The sequence below is a fragment of the Manis pentadactyla genome, chromosome 4 (assembly GCF_030020395.1).
Source record: "Manis pentadactyla isolate mManPen7 chromosome 4, mManPen7.hap1, whole genome shotgun sequence".
Lineage (NCBI taxonomy): Eukaryota > Metazoa > Chordata > Mammalia > Pholidota > Manidae > Manis > Manis pentadactyla.
Window position 1 is genome coordinate 46403960 of NC_080022.1, and position 19132 is coordinate 46423091.

Here is a 19132-nt window from a genome sequence, read left to right on the forward strand (position 1 = left end):
AAGGGTGTAGATTTGGTCAAATATTCTACTCCCCAGATTTTGCTTAAATTTAATACACAATAGGAATAAAAAAACTATTAGCTGCTTGACTTTCACATCATTTATCTCTCTTCAATGGCTAACCATTAAGTAAGGTTTCCTTTATTTTTAGTTTATGCTACAATTGTTTTACCCTAAAAGAATAAACACGGGCTGTACGATTCCTGACATTTCTTTTTCCTCCTATGAAGGTCTAGAAGGGCGCAAGACAGGTAAGAGGAAACAACTTTCTTTTAATAACTTTAGTCCCTTAGATTCTTGAGTTCATGGCCCTGAGCAATAGGTGAGTGACTCTGACCTATAATCTTGAAAGAGACCGATTTCAGAGTTCTCCCCACCCCGAAAGCGGGGGCACAGTAGAGTAGCTAAATGTATGGTACACAGAAGGACAGTTTAACATTTTACTGCTGACGATATACCAGCCCTGATGCTGCCTACTCCACCTCTAACCATTCCTGTTTGTTCCCCACTCCCAGCTGCCACTCCAGCGTGAGTGACAGAAGTGGCAAAAGGTTGTTCAGAAGATTAAAGACCCAAGTCACCAGAGGCTGCCATCTCGCAAGAATATTTAGACATTTTCCACTTGGCAGTCATTAATATTCTTCAGCAAAGGATGAACAGAAAACCTGTTCAAAAAGGTTCCCTCTTCAGATCTCTATACCTTGGAAGATAAAGTGAATGCTAGGGTTTTGTTTTGAAATTAAATATTCATTGGATTGAGTTAGAGCTATTACTGTTCTTGAGAATAAAACTGAATTTTTCCTTTGTTTTAAAATAACTACAGTCATTTCACTTAAGAATCAATTTCCGTACTGAATCAGTCAAGGTAATGCATGGTGTGATTTTTCTAATATGATAGACACTACTTGGAATTGAATACAGAAAGACTCAAAAGTATTTTATAGAGGGTTGCATGAGCAATGTGGTATCACAGAAATTCTGCAGACAGAAGCAATAGTGGAGCAGAGGAGAGACTTGGGAATCGGCCCCTGGGAACTATGACAGCCCCGGGGTGAACTCTTTGGCTCTGTTAATTGATAGGTGTTTCACAACTCTGAGTCTCAGTTTCCTAAATAAAATGGCAAACATGTTCTTTCCTCTTGGGGTTTGTGTAAGGATTTAAAATGATGGTTAGAAAATGAGTGGTACACACAGAGTAGGGACACAAGAATGGCATCTATTATTCATGTTTTAACATAAATACTGAGAACTGGTCACTAACTGACTTGAAAGCCATTTACATCTGCTTACATTTCTTTTTTAATCTTTCAGGCACCACTGCTCACATTTCCCTTGAATTTAAACATCTTTTAAAAGCTCTGAAGGTTGATTTCAATGAAACCTGTTTTTATTCTAGGTGTTTTTCCTACTGTCACTCTGAGTAAAACAAAAACATTTACTGTCAAAACAAAGAGGGTTTGCTCTCAAGCACAAAATGAAAGCAGATATATCTGCCTGATTTATTTTGGCATCCGCCTACAAGTTAAATAGGACCCCTTTAATTTGTCACTTCTTTTAAGATTCACTTAGGCTAGAAAAGTAAATCGCCAATGTTTCGTTTCAGCTAAACTTGAACTAGTTGGGTGAAAAAGGTATATTCTTCATACCTCAGGCATACAGCCTTTCAAAAGTGCCAATTAAGTAAAAAACCATATATTTAGCAATACACTTACTACCAAAGGTCAACCAGGTCTGGGAAGAGGCATAGAAGGTCAATGCTTTTCAATGCTTTTTATATATAATTATTTAAAAGAGTAGCTATCCAACTTTTAAAAATCACAATCAATTAGTAAAAAGACTAAAAATTCAAATCTCATCTCTGCCATTTGCTAGCTGGAGAAGTTATTCAATCTCTGTTTCTTTACCTATAAATTGGGGATATCTACCTGTGTTATTTGGAAAATTAACTGAGGCAATGACTTAAAGCAGCTAGCACCTATCAGACACATAGTTGCTCAGTAAGTGTGAACCACTGTTATTTAGAAAAGCTTGTGTAACATTTTCTATCAATTCCAGGAGCGTGCATTTCTAACTGTATAAAAGTTGTTTTACATTCTGCCCCAAATGTATTTTTCTGGAATCTAAACATCTAAATCCATTCTCTTATTTCTCAAATGTAGCGATAACATCTGTTTAATACTTTTTGTATGACGAGGCCAGATTGAGGGCATGTGTGTATGCATCCATTAACATAACCATTCCCTAAACAGAGGTGTTTTCTGGCATCTCAACGATTTAACTGTAATCTGTAATCTGGCTGATTATTGGATAGACTGACTGATTTACTTACAAAAGGAAATAAAAATGACACACACACACACATACATATATATACATGTATAAATATACATACACACATTGATACTTATTTTATGTTCTTCAATACATATGAAAGATAAGATCCAGCTTCAGACTTCTTTTTGCCTCGTGTTTTTTGGTGTGGAATATGTGTGGGAATGTGAAGGAAGATAAACGCTTCCTTCTTTGGGTCTCTTAAAGCAGATAACCTTGGAAAGAACTGTGGTGAAGTCTTTGAGAGTCTAGATTAACCTTGGCTTTCCAACCAACAGTTTAGCAGGGTTTTTTGTTTTGTCTTTTTTTCTAGGAGAAGATGCAAATCAGAGGACTAGTTCTGGGTCTTTCCTGATTTTGAAAATATGACGGTAAGTAGAGTCCAAGCACCACATCTACACCAGATATGCCTTTCCTGACAACATCTTCCTCATTCTTGGTGTGGCTGCTTTTGCAAGCATAGTAAGTGCCTGAGTTCAAGTGAGGACAAACTGAGCTAACTCCTCAGTGAAGCTCTCCCTTTCTGGCCCAGAACCAGGAAAACAGAGGCCTTCACCTGGTCAAATGCAAGCTTAGATAGAAGCAATTTCTTCTAATCCCTCGCCTGAATATCTAGTAGAAATTTGTGGAACAAAACCAGGCTAAGCTGTTGTTCTCAAACATGTTTATTTGTAACAGTTATACATGGCGTGTTACAGAAATTAATGGAAAATTTCTAAAAATTTTGCTGTTCTGTTGAATGTATTGTACATAAAGTTAAAAATAATGTGTCCATATATGTTAACAAACTGTCATCTGAGGTAAAGTTAAAGTAGGTCTAGAAATGTACTGCAACAGTCATTTTCTCTTTCTCATCTTTATTAAAAAAATATGTGTCAGAACGCAGAAATTGAAATGAACCAAACCCACAGAGTAAACATTTTCGTAAAAGAAGGTGTCCGGTACATTACATGATGGGGTTTCTGTAGACACTGGGATGGGTACGAATTATAAAAAAAGTCTTGTGGCATGTGAAGATCGAAGAGCTATGGGGAATGGGGACAGAATGACAGGTGGCGTTTCCCTGGTTTCAAAATTTAAAGTGACAAATTTAGTGCTAGTGAATGATGAGGAATTAACAGTTGTACACACGGGTTTTCCTTTGATCTAACCGGAATGGCACAGACTCCCCATGGCCTTTTGGTATCGGCACCTCAGCTCTTATTTGGAAATTTCACTGTACTCCTGGGATAGGATAAGGTGGTTCTGAGCTCATCCAACAGTGCTGTCAAAATTAGAATTCTGCCAATGCTGATGCGGATGGCAGTTTAAAATCTTGACTTTATTTCCCTCACTTTAATGTATCACATGGGCATCTTAAGTTCGGAGCCAGCTGCATTTTCAGTCACATCCAATGAATGATGACAAGTCCACTGGGCTGTCAGTTTCTGCTGTGAAATTAATTCCAGACGGTGAACTTGAACTGGCAACATGAGCCAGAGTTCACTCTGTACATGTCAGAAGCAACCCAAATAATCAGTATAATAGTGCGATACTGCAAGACAAACCCAGGACAGCTATATTGAGGGAGAAGATAGCACCACTTGTTTAAAATCGGAATCAGAGACAACACAGCAATTTGAGCCATTTTTCCCATTAGAACCGCCTATCTCATCAAATCCCCAGAAAATACAATCAAACTGGCTTCAGGACAACTCTCAGGTCGTCACACCTTTCCCATTTTCCCCTTAGTGTGGAAGATTTACTGAATCATAAAGTGTATGCACATTCCTGGAAAAATCATGTGGACCAACAGGTGACAGCTACAGAGGGAGGTAAATGGCTCTCTCTTTTCCAGATCTTCAGACCTTCCACATCAGGATGATATTTACATATATTCTATAATGGCCATTTGGTCAGTTTACCTAACTGGAAAAAAAAAAAAAAACTAGATTCCAGTGACCTGATATTGTAAAATTTGGGTTTCAAATAGTAATACCCACTTTAACTTATCAATTATCTCTTTTTGAACAAATATGCCTACTTCCCAATCATTTTAGTTTCTGTTGATATGAAGAATCAAACTACATAGGTCTGGTTTAAGTCAATCATATCAATGTAAATTCTACTTCTCCAATTTTACAACCAAGTAATATTAATTATTTACCCCCAAATCCAATTAATCACATGATTCTTTAAAGTTTTCTTCTTAGTGTTAAACCACTAAATTCAACATACTGTAGCTGCATAGGAACATCAGGAAAACACATTTGACCTGTAGAACAGTTCTCTGTAGGGCAAAAATATAGAGATTCTTTATGAAAATCATGTGCTAAACATACCAACCGAACACTGCGCTTTTTGCCTCATAAATGTAAAAAAAGGAAGCTTATTAAACCCTTCTGTTTCACACACAAGCAGTTCAGCGAGCTCTGTGTGGGTAGGTGGGAGTGGAGAGGCAGAAGAAAATTTCAGAATCTGAAGGACAGGCCTTCAAAATGGGAATTGTCTTTTTCTTGTTTTACACAGAGGGTGGAAAGTTTTACTCTTGTGGAAAGGCTACACTAGATGATGGAGTTACATGCCCCCTTCCTGCCCACTAGCTGCTGATTGACAGCTGCCCCTGAACTCTAGCTTCCTCCCATATGCTCCAGAGAAACACCTGGGAAGTAATTCCCATCTATCAAGTTTGTCACATCTTGCACTCAGTCTGCTACCTTCTCTACAGTGTAATGGCATTATTAAAAAGCATTTTCATTAACATTTATATTTACAAAAAAAGAACTGGCATTTTTTTTTTCATTAGAACTCCTTAAAGCCATTTCCCTTAAATATTTAAAGAGTTTAATGGTAAGGTTTTTTTCTTTTTCAAGTTATAAAATAAAAATCCCATTTGAATTTTCTGATGTACAAAAAGAGATAGAGATGAACCACTGTGATCACGGAATCAGTTTGTTATTCTGGATATTCATATCACCATTGTTCTGTTAGAAAGTCAGTTTGTAAGATCCAAAACCACATTACCGGGATTATACCAGAATTATTTGGCAAATGATTTTTCTTTGAAAATGGCACGTGGAGAAGACACTTGTCTGCATAGTATCACAGCAGCAAGATACCGGAAAAATAAAAAATATCATTTTATTGTACTTAAGAGTTTAGAGCTTCTTAGGAAATCAGATGCATTTTTCATCTTTCTCATCAATGGGATCCGATGTCCTTTCCTACTTACAAAATGAAGGTTCAAAGCTGTCTTTCTTTACCAGGATGCAGAATAGCTAAAGGGTTGTTTTGGCAACATTCTTGATCATAATGAACCACTTAATTGTCTTGTGGTTTTAAGTTAATTCATTTCCTATGAGGCTTTCTTTCTCCAGTTAGATTTCTTCACGCATATGCAAAAAAAAAGTCAAAAGCAATACAAAAATTGGTACACCCATTAATTTTCAAACATGACAAAGAAAGGAAAGGGGGAGAAATGGCAGACCAGAACCCGTGGAGTGATGAAAAAAACATCATCGAATTCAAAAGGCATATGGCGGATAATACTGTGGTCACAGAGGACCTCTTGCTTTTGCCTTAGAGAAGTCACTGTCAATCCTGTTGTAACTCTCTGAGGCCTGTCACTCCAGATTTGATGTCTTTACAGTGGTCAGCAGGCAGAGAAATAAAAAGAATTATGATTTTTGCATACTGGGTCATCTTAAACCCACACTAAGAGAGCTCAGAATATTTGTCAGGTAAGCATTTGCTTGACTTGTGATTTAATGTTGGGTATGATTTTTTACTTTTGTGGCGTTTTTTTATTTTTGTTTTTTGTGCTGCCATAGGTGTCTGCCATTGGTTGCCAAAAACTCTTTAGTTCCCTCTTCCAAACGAGTTCCCTTGGGCAATCATGAATTTCTTCATGGGATGAGGTGAGGTGAACAAATACAAGAGAGCCTGTCATGATGCTGATTTCCATGCCAGTCTTGAAGTATGCACCACGAGTCCGCATCGATGCTATTTCTTAGGTCTGTTGATCTGCGCATAGAGAGGCTCCAGCTCCTATGGACAGAGGGACAAAGTGAGACCCACTCTTTTCCAGATAGGGTTTTCTGAGACAGCTTGGGAAGGAAAGTTTGGGATTAGAACAGAAAGATGACAGTTTATGATGGATGACCTTAGGTAGTTTTTGGATTATTTGATCATGATACATTTCATTTTGGCAACTTCTTTTTTTTTTACTATTACCAAGAAGAACTACTCACCAAGTTTTGTCCTTGCTTTGCAAGATGAAACTGATTGCCATTAGGGAAATAGCATAGTATAGTGGAGAGCCTGGACAAGCTCTGTGGTATGGTCAAGATGCTTATCCTGTCTGAGCTCAGTTTCCCCAACCACCAAATGGAAAAATACTGTTTATCCTATGGGGTTCTTGAGAGAACTAAAGATAATATATATATACAGCATCTAGAACAGCACTTGACAGTAACAGGTCTTCAGAAAATGACACAACTATCATATGAGTCAAGTGGAAATTTTTCCAACACAGTTTTGCAAATGTCCACTTGAGACTACTGAAATTCTACTTCAAACTGCTCTTTGGTTTCTACAAGCAGTGATGACTGGGCATGCTTTAGAGCAAGAGAAACAGCAATGGTGCCTTTGGCTCTAAGTTACAAGCTTCTGGGATTTGTTCCCATTCAATCTTCTGTTTCAGGTTTGGCCAGTCATTTGCCTGCACCCATGGGGCTGAGACATACATGGAGATTTTCACCAGTGTATGACACAGCAAACTTCAGTCCAAAGGCATAGATGGGAAACGGTGTTTGGCCTTGTTGAAACTACTTCAGACTTCAGTTTATGTTGAAATGGCTCAGGGTGCACTGGCCACGCAGATCAGATGAATCCTCTGGTCTTAAGCATGCACAGCCCCTTCCATTAACATGGACCATGATGCTGTCACTCTTGGGTGTTTCTGCCAGAATTACATGGACACATTGACATCTTTAATTCTGCCATATTTTATGTATTAGCCTGCCTCCTGCCATCTGAGTATAGATCCTTTTCATTTGCTTATTTCCTTGAACCATCAGCTTGAACTGACATTCTGTGTGCCCCTACTCTGTCTGGCATGCTGGGTATTTTCAGGTACATTTTTTTTTTAACTCATCAAGAAGACTTACAAGGCAGATGCTTTATCTCTTTTGAACATGAGAAGTCAGGCACAGAGAATTTAAGTAATTTGCCTGTGGTCACACAGCTTGTAAGTTTGAGACATGAGACCTGAAAGTAGGGTGTAATGCTTTTTCTAGTCCATTACAACTGCTGCCATGAAGGAAGGAAGGAAGGGAGGACGGAAGGAAGGGAGGGAGGGAGGGAGGGAGGGAGGAAGGAAGGAAGGAAGGAGCTTCAAACCTTCAATCTACAGTGTTGTAGAGTTCTTCGGAGTTTATAAACAACCTCTTGTCTTAGCCTGCCTAATAGTCCAGGGAGTTACTTTTATTCTTTACATTTCATTTTGCAGGTAAAAAGTGAAGGTCGAAGAAGTTGTGTAATCTCAAGCTTACTGTGCTGCCTCTCATGTATTTAATATGTCAGATTGCTTGCTTTTTTAAAATTGTAAGGTGGGAATTGGTTAGAAGATAGTTTTGTCCTGATCCATCATTTTACATATGAGGAATCTGAAGGCTGGAGACCAGAACTTTTGTTTCCCCTAAGCCACAGGGCCGCTCAGTAAGCACACCATGACAGAATGCCGGCTCCTGCCATCAAATCCAGGACACTTTCTTCTAGAATTTGTTTGTTCTTCCATGGAGGAGCTTCGCACCCTTCGCGCACCCTTTCTGTAATATAACAGAGTGCCCACTGATCCCTTCATGCTTTCCAACCATATGCATTCATACTGCCTTGGAATTTTCAATAGTACGTGTAACCCTTCTCCCAAATGTCAGATGATGGAAGGTATGGAAGCCCATCTTTCTATGTCCTCTACCTCTTGCCAGGTCCTTCTGCCACTTTACTTCATGTGTGGACCCAGCACATGGGGGCTCAGTGAAGGTTTGTTGAACTAATGAATGATACAGTTTCTACTTTCTCTACTGTTCAGATCCCTTTGTGCTGAATATACTCCAATTTGTCTTTATTCTCTCAAAATTTAATCTAGCAAAATCTATATAGCGAGATGATTTATTAAACACCTCATCTATTCCCAGCCAATACTTGAAATATTTCGAATACCTTTTTGTAAGGCTAAATGTGTAACTTTACTGTGTGTTTGTATTCTGGGGGGGGGCGCGTGGGGAGGGCACTAAAATGCAAGTGCTGGGCAAAGTCACTTTCTTCAGCCTCTGCTGGGCTACAAGGATGAATCCTAATCTTCCCAGGGAAGACCTCCTCAGCCTACTCTTCTTTCTGGATGCCCTAAGAAGTCAGGCTGCCTAGATCTCACCCTACAATTTATTCTAATTTTGGAAACTAATTTATTCAACTGAGAATGACACCTAAAAACAGAAAAAGACAGCAGGCTCAGACAGGGTAATTAATGCCACACTGCATTAACTTTCTGCAGCTGAGATAAATATTCACACATCTCCTGCATGCCGGAATTTAGCTTCAAATACCCATCACAACAGAGGTAACGACTGCAGTCAACTCTCAATTATCCCCACTAATGGAGGGGAGCGGTGGTGTGGAAACCCCAAGCAGCAGATAATCCCAAAGTTTGACACCGTGATGCATTATACGTTGTAGCAATAGCTGTACCTTCCTTGTTACAGATTATCAGACTATCAGAGCCAGAGGGGAGTGAGTAGGCATTTGACGGAGACATCTGGGGCTCGGCTTCTGGCAAGGTCATGATGGGGTCTTCTGGTCATTTTCAACACTCTAAAAAGCCTAAATGGAATCACACGTTAACAGCACACTTGATTTTTGGGGGGGATTTGGGGGACAGATCTTACTCTATCTCTGCCCTGCTTCAAATCCTTTAAAGGCTCCCAGTCACCCAAGGTAAGGTCAAAGCTCCTTAGCTGGGCTCATAAGACCCACCAAGCTCTTGGGCTACTAGAGCTAATAAATGCCCTTTCCAGACTGTGAATCAAAACTCAACCTTCAGGTCACACAAATCGTGTTTTAAAAAAAAAACTCTTTATGCCTCTGTCAGAATGATCTTCCTGAAATGTGTGTGGCCGTGCTGGCATTCTGCTTGGAGCAGCCCTCTTTCTTATCACCCCGAGGATCATGCAGACCCCTCAGGGCGGCACACGAGGCCCTTCCAAGGCGGCTCCAGCTGCCTGTCCAGCTTCACCCATTCCTCTCCCCTATGCCTCACCTTGTATCTCTACTTCTGGTCACCCTAACACGACAGGATTTTCCCATCTCAGAGACTTGGTTCAGGCAGCCCCTTTGGGGTCCTTTGTCCTGTACCTGTGAGCTCAGTTAGACCACTTAAAATATAAAGGCTTCCTGGACCCTGCAGGTGAGGTGGCCCACTCCACTCCCAGACCCCTGCAGTGGCCTGTACAGACCTGTCTGCACTGCCATCGCCAACTCTTAGCATGTCCTACACAGCGAGCTCCTCTTAGCCTTCCATGTCAGGATCCCAGAGTCTGAGCAGGAGCTTGGAGCACGGATGGCCCACCCACTAGTGACTTGGGGAGGGAGGGTGTGAGTGGGTGGGTGAATAGTTCTTCTAGTCATGGGAATTAGCAAATACTTCCAGACTTTAAGCTCATCCTTGATTCTGACATAATAGGTATCTCCAATTCAAGAGGACAACAAAGTAGATGGAAACCAGACACTAAAAATTAAATTAAAATCAGCCCACCAACCTTTGACTTACATGGGATACCCTGCTTTCTGGGAGGTGCAGTGAGAGCACATGGATCTGAAGTCAGGCAGGTCTAGATTAGTCTTCCTATTGCCAATTCCCTGGAGCCCGTGCCCACCAGGCACACACTTACAGGTGAACGAGTTGGGTGTGTTACTCATTGCAGAAGGAGGGCTGTGTGGCATCTCTCTAAGAAGGAGTTGGAAAGGGCCTACTATGGGACTTGGACTTACATTAGATGACTTGGGGGAGGGCCAGGAGGAAAGGTTTTGCTGTCATGAAGTAGTCATATGATTACCTTAATAATTCTGGTCTGAAAGGCAAGAAGCACAAAGCAACGCTAATACCAGGACAAAGGAAGATTGGGTCATTTTTTAAGTTGTCTGTGCCCAGCCATGGCTGCTGAGTGGTCTTGGTTTGCCTTGACCCAGCACAGACAGACCAGCCTTGTCTGATGCTGGTGTTCTGGGAAATTGCTCAAAAGACCACAGAGGCCTAGCTGTGAGAGCCAGACCAGTTGCTGGCTGCCAGGTTGCTGTTTGCTTTCTCACCACCAACCCTCAAAAACCTTCGGACTCTGTGCAGGTTACTTAACTTCTCTGCATGCCACTTTCTTCATCCACAAAAAGAGGCTAGACATCCCCTCTGTGAGAGGGTGGTGGGGATTGTCAAGAAAATATACCTTTTGTAAGGCTAAAGTCTAGCACAGAGCCTGGCATGTAGGAGACGCTCCAGAAAAGGTTAGGTCCCTTATGTGTGGGCACATGGTTTTGCTCTTCCTTTGCAGAAGATGGTTTTAGGCCTTATAATCTCCTGTAGATGGCTTTCCAAATTGTTTGTCCTTCATAGCACACTGGAGCAACTGTAACTGGGCTCTGTTATGAAATCTAATAATGGTGCTGGATCAGCCAGGGGAAACTGTGCAGACAGAATGTGGGATTAATCTAAGGAACCTGGGTGCAGGGCCCTGTGGATAACAGAGAATTGCCCATGTTTGCAGACCACCTCAAGCATGAATTACATGCTCCTGCACAGCAGCTAAGTAGAATCACAGAATTCGAGTAATAATAGCTTATAGTTAGACACATTTACAGTGTATGAAGGGCTTCCCTAAGTCACATACATGATCTTGCTTGGGTATCACATAGAGGTTGTACCCCTGGTATTCCTGTCTCCATTGACACCGAAGAAGCAAGACTCCCTGGGTTTGGTGACTTGACCAGAGTCACTCAGCCAGCACAGGGCAGAGCTGGAATGTAACCAGTATTTCTTCTTCTTTTTTCTCTTTCAGTGTTTTTTTCTTGCAGTAGAATATATATAGCATAGCATTTGCCATTTCAATCATTTTTAAGGGTACGATTCAGTGGCATTAATTACAGTTTCAATGTTGTACAATGCCCACCACTATTTCCCAAACTCTTGCACCCCAAATAGACTGTACCCACGGAGCAGTAACTACCTCGTCCCCTGACCCCCAACCCCCGGTAGCCTCTACTTTCCAACTCTATGAACTTATCTATCCTTATTTTTAAATCAATGTCACTGAGGTATAATTTACATACAGTGAAATGTTCCCATTTTAAGTGCACGGTTTGATGAGTTGACTCATCGGTGTATACACCTGTGTGGCCTTCCCCACCACAATTAAGCGACAGGACAGGTCTCACCCCAAATTGTCCCTTTTTCACCACTACAGATTCGTGTTTTTCTAGAGTCTCATGGAAACATATCCAGATCGTTTTAAGCCCACCTGTTCCCTCTTGTAGAATGTCAAAGCAAGAAGAGCCCTCAGTCTGACAGTTCCTTTCTTGCAGGAAGAACTCAGGTCCTAGACATGAGGGTTGTTTTCCCAAAGTCACATGGGAAACGTTGGAGAGCCGGGAGGGCTGCCCAGGGTCTGGACCCCTTTCTGTGTCCGTTTTCTCACTCCCCCCACCTATCCCCAGCTCTTTGGCTTGAAATAGAGGGGCAAATAAATTTCCTATCCCACATTATAATAATGAGCCTCATTTAAAACCACCTAAATTGTGCTTCCTACTTTGCATCCATTTGATTTTTATTGCGTTTGTTTTTGAAAAGCTTGGCTACATTTAGCAAAGTTATATCCAAGTGGAGAGAAGACACAGCATGCTGACAAAGGTAGTCTCAGACGTGAGGTCAACGTGTGCCATGCAATCTGCTTGCGGAGCGAGCCCATTCAGGTCCCATCCTGCGGGGCCTGGAGGCAAGGTCAAAGCCAAGCCAAGCCATGGGCCAGACTGGAGCTGGGAGGCGAGCCAAAGCTTGGGTCCCTCAGCACAGCCCTGCCAAGGCAGCACCTTCAGCCTCATGGTCTTCTAGTCCCAACACTGGGGCCTAGCTCCGTGGGGTTTTACGTTTCCTGCCTTGGCAAATGAAAAAGGTGGTGTAGTCAGGAGTGGATATAAAGCTGAAATAACTTAAAGTCCTATCTGAAGACATGAATAGGGTCATCAAAAAATGCATGGATTTTACAGCCTGAAAGACCCTGCCATCCTCCTAACTACCTGTATGAACTGAAGCAGGCCTTTCACCTGGGCCTCAGTATCTTAATCTGTACAACTGGGCTTGTGACACCTACATCATAGGATTATACCAAGCGATAAGTGAGCTTACATAACACAAAGGATTTTAACAAGTGGTTGGAATCTTCCTTTCCTTTTTATTTGAAGGAAAGGAAAAACAAAGCTTTTCCACCACTTCCAGCCTGGAAGTCTGGCCTTCAAGTTAGAAAAGTCTTCAAAACACAGGATGGATTTAATGAAAATACTTTAGTGATTACCACTGCTGCCAAGTGGATTCCCTTTCTGGGGTCTTGGGGTGCTGAAACCCACTTGATGAACACAGAGATACACAATCTGAATTCCCAGGGGATCTGAACATGTTCTGATCAGTTTTGCATTCCCCAATCAATAATAATGATCAGGGTCACAAACTATCTGCCTTGCACATATACATCATCTTTCTTGACACTGTCACATAAAGGATGAGAACAGAGATTGCTGACACCAATTCTCTGCTACAAGCCAGAAGGCCTGTCCACAGTAAGTCCCTGGTCATCTGGAGCAGGTCCTGAAGCTCAGGCTGGTCGTCTCTGGGAACCTTAATGAAGTCAGCATATGGAAGGGACTTCTGTCCTGTCCTTTATTAGCTGGAAATAAGGACAGGCTGGGGGAGGAGCACTGTTGGAAGACCTTGTTTGAGGATTGGGTCTTCCATGCTCTATCTGGTTAACCTCAGGCAGGTTAGAAGGTCCTAGAATGTCAGAGCTGGAAGGGTATCTGGAAATTGTTTGACAAAGAGGAGACCAAGGTGCAGATATGAGGCCATCTTCTTTGAGTCACACAGCTCTTCAGTTGTGGTGAAGCTGCTAAAAGGCAGTGTCCCAGTCTGGTTGAGTACTCCTGAGTTATTAATCTGGGTCTAGATTCAAATCCTAGCCCCATCGCAGGTAGATCTTATGGTTTCAGCAAGTCATTAACTTCCCTAACTTATCTGCCATATTTGTTTAACAGGAATAATAAAAATACTTAAGAGGGCTCCCCTGAGGAATGAATCAGGTGATGTTTATGGAAGTGCTATAAACATGCTAGTGATTTTTAAATATGTTTTATTAGTCACAGTAGTAAGTGAAAGGCATGATGATACCTCCTGCAGAGTCACTGGGAGAGTGAACATGATCTAAACCAGAGGGCAGCAAACTACAGCCCTTTGACCAATTTTGGTGACTGCCTGTTTTTGTAAATAAAGTACTATTGGAACTCAGCCACACTTACTTGTTCAGGCACTGTCTTTTGCTCCTTTTCCCCTACAACACTAGAGTGGATTAGTTGCGACAGAGACCACAGAGCCCACGAAGCATGAATATTTACAGGGAGTTTGCTGACTTCTGGTCTAAAGAGCTATGTGTTCTGCTTGTGTCCACTATCCAGGGGCTTAAAGCCATGTTGAAATCATGATCTCTAGTTCAGATCTCTAGATTCTTCTATCCAGCAGCCTACTGGCATCTTTACTTGGATGGTCCCAAGGTAAACTTGCCTTCCTTCCACTTCAGTGTGCTGCTCCATGTTCCCTAGCACAGTGACTGGTACCACCTATACCCCCGGATCAGGAACCTGGTTGGGGGGCATCCTAGAGTATGCCCTCTGCGTCACCTCTCATTTTCCTCCCATCTTAACCTCCTGATCTTCTCATTTAAATATCTCTTGACACCAAGGCCACCCCTCCATCCTGGCTGACACTGTCCTCAGCCAGGCCCTTCCCATCCTTTGCCTGAACTACACCAACAGGTTGGGCTGGACTTTTCCTGAGCCTTACATACGTGACATGGACGGATGGTTTCTGCTTCTGTGGTTCTTTGTTTTAAGGCTCTGTTGTTTGGCTCTATTCAAAAACAGAATAGGAATAACATTCCCAAATATATGTATTTTGCTTTCAATGCTTACAAAGCATGTTCATATTCATGGTATCTTCTGATTCTGGGATAACCTGAGGAAAGAGCCATTTTAATTAATTATTCATATGAGGGAACTGGGGTTTAGAGGAGTTACATGCTTGCCTAAGGTCACCTGCTTTGGAACCATAATTCTAACCCAAGTTCCCTGACTATGCATTTCTTTTCTTTCTCTTTTTTTTTTTCCTTAAGATTTTCTCTTCCACAGCATGTGAAGTCCAGCTTTCTTTTCCTCTGAACACTAGAAATCCATCAGGTAATATTTTATATGTCTAGAATTCCTACTACAAAAATCGGTAGTAAAAAACAATGACAGCAACGTATTATTTCTGACAATACCTATTTTTACTAAGGGAGACAGACCAAACAATTCCCCATTGTTACAGATGCTACTTTGACTTGACAGCTGGGAAAGTCTGATAGGCAGTTTATTTACTTAGCCATTTAACCAAATAGATGTTTTCATTTTTCTTTCATCTCCTCAAAAGCTAACATTTTGCCTTTAAAATTGCTCCAGCAACATATCAGTGAAGTATAAATTACCTGCCATTCCCACACCAGTCATTATAATATTATTTTGGTTCTTTCTTGTTGAAAGGACTGTTGACCTAGTCTTTCAAAGACACGTGATTCTCCCAGATGGGAGGTAGGGGAGAAAATGAAATAATTGAAGAAATTTCCCTTTATTGCTAAAACAGAAATGCTATTTGAGATTGGTCCTGAATTTTCCACCTGTGAGGACTGAGTCTGTTTCCTTTTACTATCGTGTGATATGGCTTTAGCTTAACAACAGATGTCACCCCTGCCTCCTCAGAATGGTGTGGGCATTTCTAATAAAAAGCAGCTGGAGATAACGGTTGCAACGGCAATAAGAAGGATGGGACTCCTGCTTTCTAACTGTACGAAGGCAGCGGGGAAAACAGAGCCATGGACATAACTAGGTCTGCATGGTGTCCTTTATCCAAATGTCTGGAAAGGCATGAAGAAATTGCAGTCAGTAAATTTCCAGTTGGTTGGATGGGTGAATAGAATGGAGAAAGAAGATCAAATGTGGCTTGTGATGCTGTTAAGGGAGGGGTCCAAAAAGGCCCATCTGAACTCCCCTAACGGGTGTCTTAGGGAAGATGTCTGCAAGGTGGGTACCAGCCTCTTGGTATGGGATTCTTCGTAGGTAATTGTGATACTGCCAGGCTAAACTTTCAAAGGGAGAACACTGCTTCCCTGAAGGTTACAGGCCAGCTCTCCTTTGGAGCTAGGAGTTACTTGTTATGATTTATATTTGAATCTAAGACCACTTTTTTCATTTTTTGAAAGTGAAAGGTAGCCTGTGAGGCCCTAACCAGGGTCATTCTGATTATAGGACTGGGCAAGCCAGAGAGTTAAGAAGTGGGGTTTTTCTTTTTCTTGTTTTCCCCCAAAGCTTTTTTGAGGCATATAGAGAGTTAATTATCTGAAGGTAGAAGGTATACAGCACAACCTCCCAGCCAATGGCCTCGATCCTCATGGCAGAATTTATTCAACACAGAAGCTAAATGGTTAAAATCTAAGGTAGTGGGGAATGTTCCTTGAGCACATATGATGATGATGGTGGGGGATGACACCTAACACCTGCTGGGCACTTGCTACATGTCAGACGCTGTGCTAAGAGATCCATGTAGATCATCTCATTTAGTCCAAACAGTAACCCCATGAGGAGGATGCTATTTTTTATCCCTATTTTTCAAAATAAGAGAGACTTACTATGAAATCTCACTAGGGTCACATAGCTGGAAAGTGGTAGTGCTAGGTTCTGAATTCAGAAAAGCTTTCTCCAGAATCCATATTTTAAAGCTGAGCTTTAGGCTGAGTACTGAGTGTCTGTCTCCATGCTAAAGACGCAGCATAATGCAATCTCAGTTAGCCTAACCGATTATATAAGCTCCTTCTAGCAGATGAAGCAATCAAGACTCAAAAGAAATTATGGTTCTTGCTCAAGAATTTCTGCTATGAAGTACTTGAGCTAGAATATGAACTCAAGTTCCAAATTCTCAGCTTTTCCCACTATACCATGCTATGTCCATTTACAACTCAGCTGTGGCTTGGGGTTCTAGATATAGCATCAAACATGGAACAGGCTGAAGCCCCCACAAAACAGTTCAAATTGTATAACTGCCTCAAGCTGAACAGGCTCATAAAGATGAGGGGTTGATACATTGACCTGTAAATGGTGTAAGTCATCTTTGTTTTCTAGAAGAACTTCACTTTTAAGATGATGTTTGCTGTGATGCTGATGATTGGCTCTTGTCACCTCTAGTTCATTCATCAGATTTTCCAAGGCAAGGTTGAGCATGTGAAATAAAACACATGCAAGGAGTAGAAAACCTCTTAGGGAATCTTTCCATGGCATCCACCCATAATCTCTAAATTCTCTCCTTCCTGGAACATTGACTTTGCCTTTGATTCACCAACAGCCTGAACAGCTTTGCAAGACTGAATCTCTAGATGGGTATCACATGGTTTTGTACGGCATGATGTATTATTTTGCTTTTGCATGATATAAAATGTGGCAAAATACAGAGTATGTTAAGTTCCCTAATCATAAAATGTATTAACAAAATGTACTTTCAAAACACTGTATTAGTTTTCAGTAACTGTCAAAATAACTTACACATGAACTGAGAAGGATTTCGAAGTAGCCTCAGAATCCATTTATGAATGGTGAAAACTATTTACCATCTTAATGCTTCTGACCATGCTGTTCAGGACTTAAAAAAGGGGCTTGGTGGGTACAGCCTTGCAGTCCTACACATTTATGGAAAGCTCGGAAAGTATCTGAAAATTGAACACATGAGTCAAGGAGTGACCTTAGAAATCATGTCTGGGTAACAAGGGAATAAGGTGTACTTTTGTCTCCTGAGAAGGTTTGCATCATCAGCTCCTCTTTCTTTCAATCAAATCAGATGTATTGAAATTCAAGGGCCAAAAGCCACTTCTGGTAAATGTAAGTACGCTTCTTTAAAAGCAGCTGCTGATGGAATCTGAAGTGGTTCAGTGGTAAACCACATGTGGTAGCACAGGTGCAAACAGCAGAGCCTCCAAAGCAAACGCTACATGTCTTTGAGTTTTGAATTTCACTTACACATTGGAAAGGGTACAGAGCCCCTTTTGGCTACACAAAATGGGCTACCATGATCTTACCTCCCTATCAATCTTATTTCAAGTACTGCTTATTTCTGCTTCTTAGTCTGGCTTCTCAGGTGTTTGGTTGGTGACTCTTCATATCAGTGTAGAAAACACAGTGACATTTTGCTTAGAGGATTAAAGCATCTGGACCACCTCCCTGAGAAACTGTCAGTGTGGGCAGAATGTGTCCATCTTGGTGCTTTCAGAAACTGAGTCCATGTTTACTAGTATTGACCATGCCTCATTCTATTGCCAGCCACTCAGAACATACTGTCAATAAAATAATATGACCATTCCCCACTCCTCACCCCTACCCCTACCTCCCAGTATATGTCAAAGGTCATGCATCCATGATGAAAAGCAAGGTGGCAAGCAGACACCAGGCAAGGCAAGACAGCTCAAGCATCAGGGACACGCTCAGGCAAAGAGAGATGCTTCAAACATCAGGGGCACGCTCAGGCAAAGAGACATGGTTCAAACATCGAGATGGGACTTCAGAAATGAAGAGCAAGCAGAAAGGAAAGCAGATCGCAGGTAGGGTGAAGGAGATAAAAAGAACAGATACCTACCCAGACCTGCGCTATCTAGCTACCGGCCTGTGGACTTATATTATCACCACTGGGCTCCCCACTGGGCTCCCCAAATGGATCACTGTTGGATGAGGCCTGTGATCCATCAGGCTAGAACACAAGAAGATAACACTTTTTTTTTCTCTTTTCAACAATTGAACATATAAGACAGCTGGGCACATTTTCATGCATGCATACAATCAGTTCTTTTAAAGGAGGCAGTAACTTCGGTTAGAAGATACTACACCCACAAATTCAACAACTTATAAGAACAGCTTAATGAAAGGACAATGTTTTTCAGCTGCTCATTTGGTCCAAATATAACAGGAAGCCCCTTCAGTAACTCATTCAGAATGTAAGAATCTGAGTCAGCATTCTTTTCTATGTAGGTTTTCTCACGCATTGTCTATTTCAGATACAGAGGTCTTAATTTTAAGGAAAAGCAAAAACAGAAGAACAAACTGGTCACTTACAGCTTCTTGTTCTTCACTTTTGCTGGGACTTTCAAAGCCTTCTTCGAAGATATCATCTGTGGTAGGATCACTGGCGTGGGACGCAGACGATTTGGACGGAGAGCTCTGTCGAGGGGCTGGGGTTGGAGCTACACAGAGACCATGTAAAAAGAGGAAACATCGTAAGTGTCTGGCTGCAACCATTTATGTCCCACAGAAACTTCAGGGATCTGGTTATAGCCAAGTCAGAACACAGGACTCCTCTTCCTATAACAAATCGAATCAGCGGAACAGTTGACTATCTGCTCTGTACATACATATCTTGTTTTTTTACATACTTGATGTTCAGGAAGGA

General features: G+C 41.5%; 1 protein-coding gene across 7 annotated transcripts in view; it reads right to left on the minus strand.

Annotated features, from left to right (window-relative positions):
- Positions 1-2978: 2978 nt before the first annotated feature.
- DAB1 (DAB adaptor protein 1) overlaps positions 2979-19132 on the minus strand; it is a 1149186-nt gene continuing 1133032 nt past the window's right edge. For 6 of the 7 annotated variants that reach the window (XM_036911229.2, XM_036911230.2, XM_036911227.2 and 3 more), the window contains 3 exons: positions 18799-18926; positions 18326-18436; positions 2979-6357 (listed from right to left, as the gene is read on the minus strand). In XM_036911229.2, coding sequence (XP_036767124.2) covers positions 18341-18436; positions 18799-18926 — 224 coding nt within the window. In that variant the 3' untranslated portion in view covers positions 2979-6357; positions 18326-18340. The remainder of the gene's footprint in view (positions 6358-18325; positions 18437-18798; positions 18927-19132) is intronic. The other variant, XM_036911228.2, reaches the window with a different exon arrangement.